Genomic DNA, 4079 nt, shown 5'->3' on the forward strand with positions numbered 1-4079 from the left:
TTAATAGGGACTCGGTTAGCAAAAGTCAGGACACTAAACAAAGCCAATTTGAAATAATGGTGGAGTTTATGGAATCAAATCCAAACTTGGCGAAAGGCTACATAAAATGTGCGGACGGTACACAAACAAGTAAATATTTGTGGGAGCGGTTGAGTGAAAAATTAAATGGAGATGGACCACCCATACGGGGCATGCCTTCGTGGAAAAAGGTAAATTTCTGTGTGAAGAAAATTAATTTTGCTATTATACGTTACCTGTGCTTTGATTTCTATTTATTTTATTTGCATTTAAGGTTTGGGCGGATTACAAAACCCACATTAAGGCTAAAGCTCGCAAAAATAAGTTGCATATGTCAGGGACAGGTGGTGGGCCTGCAAAAGTTCATTCCTTCAATTCAGTTGAATTAAGGGCATTTGACTTACTGCAGATAAATCAAGCGGTAGATGGGATAGCAGATGCTCAAAAGTTCGATGCGGGAACAAGTGAAGTTACACAAAGCTACCAAAGTGAAACCGCGGATCTAAGCACTCAGAAAGATATAAGTGATTTGCAAAATTTTGAGGAACTACCACCTTTAACACCACCATCTCGAACCCAAACGTCACCCAAATGTAGCACTGTGTGGTCACGTACCGGAACTAAAAACAATCTTTTGAAAATGCAAGTAGACGGGCAAATAAAGTTTCACAGTGATTGCACCAAGATTTTAAAAGACGTGAATTACAATTTAAAATCTTTAGTTAAGTCTAATAAAAAACTTGTTGAACAAAACGAAGAAAAAATAGAACTAGAAAGACAAAAACTAAAGTTTGCAAAGGTAAAGCATGAGTACAAAATTAAAAGCGACAGGGAGGGGACCAATATAAGAATTGCAAAACTTAAAATCAAGGAACAAATGTGAAATGTTAATACCCGTTAATTTTACTTATTGAAATGAATGAATAATTGAAAGAAATGAAATAAATGGATTGCTTTTTAGTTAGTTTATTTAAATTACGAACGCAAGCTTATTTTAATTCGGTCTCGTATTGTTTGCGCAATTCGTGAAAACTCGTTTTGATCTACGTTGGGTAAAGCCAAATTAGATCTTTCTTCATTAATTTCAATTACTGTTGGTGCTTCAACGTTGTATATGAGGCAAATGTTATGCAGAGCACAACAAACGTTCAAAATTTTAACAACTTTTTTTGGTGCATACTGAAGTCGAAAACGACTTTTTAGAATTCCAAATACACGCTCGATTATTGATTTTGCTTTTGTAAATTTTTCATTGTGCAAACTTTCAAGTGAATTTTCTTCTGCATTGCGGTAAGGCGCAAGGAGCCATGGCTCTAATGGATATCCAGAATCACCTTAAATAGGATAGATAATGAATAATTAGTAAGCGTTAGACTATTTATATGTAAATAAAAGTACAAGCGTTTTGAATAAAATCACCGACCAATTAACCACGAAGATTTATCTCCATTTTGGTAGTTAGATGGCATGTATTGTCGTTCGTTTGAAAGGCTCCATACGTGAGCATCATGCGCTGCTCCACCATAAACTCCATTTACAGCTCTTATATATGTACATATTATGGTCACAAATCTAATTACAAAGTATAATAAATAAGTCTGAATAAAACGTCGTAATATAAACTTACCACCATAGCATTGACGCTATGCTTTAGCTTTCGATTAAAAAAGAGATGTTCATCTTTTACTGGTCTAACCATCTGTATGTGAGTTCCATCAACAGCACCTATTATTCCTGGTAATCCAAATTTTGAATAAAAATAATTCTTAGCATCACGTTTTTCTTGTGAGCTCATTTCAAATTTTATGTGTTTCGGACACATTGTTTTTTCAATAGCATTCAGTTATGCCTCTTAAGACGTAATCAAAAGCTTCTTTAGATAGTCTAAAGTTTTGTATGAAGCTATAGTCCCAAATGCAAAAACAGTTTATAACCGAACATAGTACATATGTATGTACATAACAAATTACCTTTTCTGCGATAATTCCATAATATTAAACTCATTTCTTATACATACATATATCTTCTAGTAATCCTTTCCTCAATAATTTCCTCGTCCTCCATCCACAATGCAACGGAATTTATATTTTTCAAATAAATTTAAACTTATTTCATTTTATTTTGACATTTAGCATTCGAAAATACTGGCACAAGGTGGTACAACTTTCGCATATTTATAAACTAAATTCGATTTTTTTACAGAATGCTAAAACACATTCGAATCGAATATTAAATTCGAATAGAATTTACTTTCGAATCGAGATACAAAATAGGGCCCCTGATATTTGTATAAGAATATATTAGAATAAAATTGACAACATAGTTTATTTGTCGATTTTCAAGTCAAGAAATGTGCCAAATAAAATATTCAATATTCCTCTGATTTATGTGTACAGTGAATCCGTAGCAGTATTCCGCTTAAATGAAAATCATCCCTCTTAACTGCCCATATCTTGCTGCATCTCACGGTTTGTTCTATGAAATACTAATTAATGTTTTAAGTACCACTCGCTTAAGTATTCGCACTCGTTTATGTGCCATATTATATTTTTATTTTTACAAACCACAAACATATGTATCTTTGATTGTGGCACATAACTGGGATTGACTGTATTTTTATTGACAAGAAACCATAAAAAAGAAAAACTCAATCAGTTTAGCTCAGAGGGAAAATTTTTAAGAAGAATTTTAAGGATACCAAAAGGAATTCCTTTTTTGTTCACATAATAACGGGCTTGTACAGCCAATAATAAATAACAATATAAAATCTGCGATTCACCACCTTCGGGCGGACTCTACAACTTATAACAAATAAAATTCTCTGCCATTCACCACCAAAGGGACCCTCCAGAGAATTATAAACCACAAAGTCAAATAAACAAGGGCTCGTATAGCCAATAACTTTAATATTTAAAAAGGCCGCGATTCACCACCTAACGGGGGACCCTCCAGAGATTAATAACATAAATAAAGCAAAAGAAAAAAATATATCATATTCTAAAGAAAATAAAACTAAATCTAAATAGAAAAATGTAAAAATCCGAATAATTTAATACGCCCACCGGTTCTGCAAAGTGCAGCCGCTAGCACTCAAGACACCGCACAGGTGCACAACATAGCAGCAGAACAATTAACTTCTACTATTACAAACGTTGTTAGAAATTTATTCYAACAACACGGCAAACAACTCGTTCAAGCCGTATTGAATCCAAATGCCAGTATGRCAGAGTTTTCGGATCAGTCAATTGATCCAGCCTACAGAAACAATCTAACCGACCTCGATAAAATTCCAGACATTGTCCGTTGTCTGCGCGAATTTTCCGGAAACCCAGGGGAGTTTAGCTCTTGGAAGAAGGGAGTAGATCGGATACTCCAAATTTATGAGCCTCTTAAAGGCACTCCCAAATGCTATGGAATAATTCGCGTCATACGAAATAAAATAATAGGGAACGGAGTTAACACCCTAAATTCTAAAATTTAATATAAATTAATTCCGTTCCCAAGCTGATTAAACAAAAACATAACTTTTATTACGAAATCGCCAACTCCACTGAAATTAGTGCACTTGCGGAAATGCACTTCCGCTGACGACCTTTTGCTTATCAGCAAGAAGTGACAACGCAGCTCAGGTGACAAAACTACAACAACATATAATATAGAACTAAGTTATAAAATATTTTATAAATAGAAGTAACMATTAATTATAAGAAGCTTTTGGTATTTTCGTTGCATCGAATAAAGAACGGAGCTCGTCTCCAATAAAAAAACAAAAATTGGTTTTTTAATCCTCCCAGTGCGTAGGGAGAAAACTTATATAAGTATGTATGTATGCATATTCCAATATGTTTTTGTACCTCCATGTTCACTTTCATAAGTTTATGTTGTTGGCTTTTTTTTCCATTTACGAATGCCACGTTGTATATGAATAATGGCTGATGTCGCACTTGCCCATCTGCGATGTCTGCATAAGTTTAAACAAATCAAAGTCAAGGTCATTATTTTCAGAATATACTTATATGCAAATTTTATTGATTCATTATTACTTAAAATTAACAATTTAA

The 4079-nt window shown here is 33.7% G+C and overlaps 2 protein-coding genes across 2 annotated transcripts; one reads left to right on the forward strand and one right to left on the reverse strand.

Moving 5' to 3' along the window:
- Positions 1 to 191: 191 nt before the first annotated feature.
- On the forward strand, positions 192 to 901 carry LOC108967777. Its single transcript, XM_018931406.1, has 2 exons — positions 192 to 209; positions 293 to 901. Exons 1-2 carry the CDS (start codon positions 192 to 194, stop codon positions 899 to 901), a joined length of 627 nt encoding a protein of 208 aa, XP_018786951.1.
- Positions 902 to 950: 49 nt separating this feature from the next.
- Positions 951 to 2008, reverse strand: LOC108967778 (putative nuclease HARBI1). The gene is made up of 3 exons (XM_018931407.1): positions 1989 to 2008; positions 1442 to 1590; positions 951 to 1352 (listed from the first exon to the last, which is right to left on the reverse strand). The coding sequence occupies exons 1-3, from the start codon at positions 2006 to 2008 to the stop codon at positions 994 to 996; spliced, it is 528 nt and encodes a 175-aa protein (XP_018786952.1). The 3' UTR covers positions 951 to 993.
- Between the last annotated feature and the right edge of the window lie 2071 nt (positions 2009 to 4079).

The sequence above is a fragment of the Bactrocera latifrons genome, unplaced genomic scaffold, assembly GCF_001853355.1.
Source record: "Bactrocera latifrons isolate USDA-ARS-PBARC rearing strain unplaced genomic scaffold, ASM185335v1 scaffold_1995, whole genome shotgun sequence".
NCBI lineage: Eukaryota > Metazoa > Arthropoda > Insecta > Diptera > Tephritidae > Bactrocera > Bactrocera latifrons.

Excerpts from the sequence above, each read along its gene's own strand:
- LOC108967778 (XM_018931407.1), bottom strand. The coding sequence starts at position 2,008 with ATGGAATTATCGCAGAAAAG. Across the intron at positions 1,591-1,988 it reads ATGGAATTATCGCAGAAAAG|ATTTGTGACCATAATATGTA; the intron begins GTAATTTGTTAT and ends CTTTGTAATTAG. Across the intron at positions 1,353-1,441 it reads TAAATCTTCGTGGTTAATTG|GTGATTCTGGATATCCATTA; the intron begins GTCGGTGATTTT and ends ATCCTATTTAAG.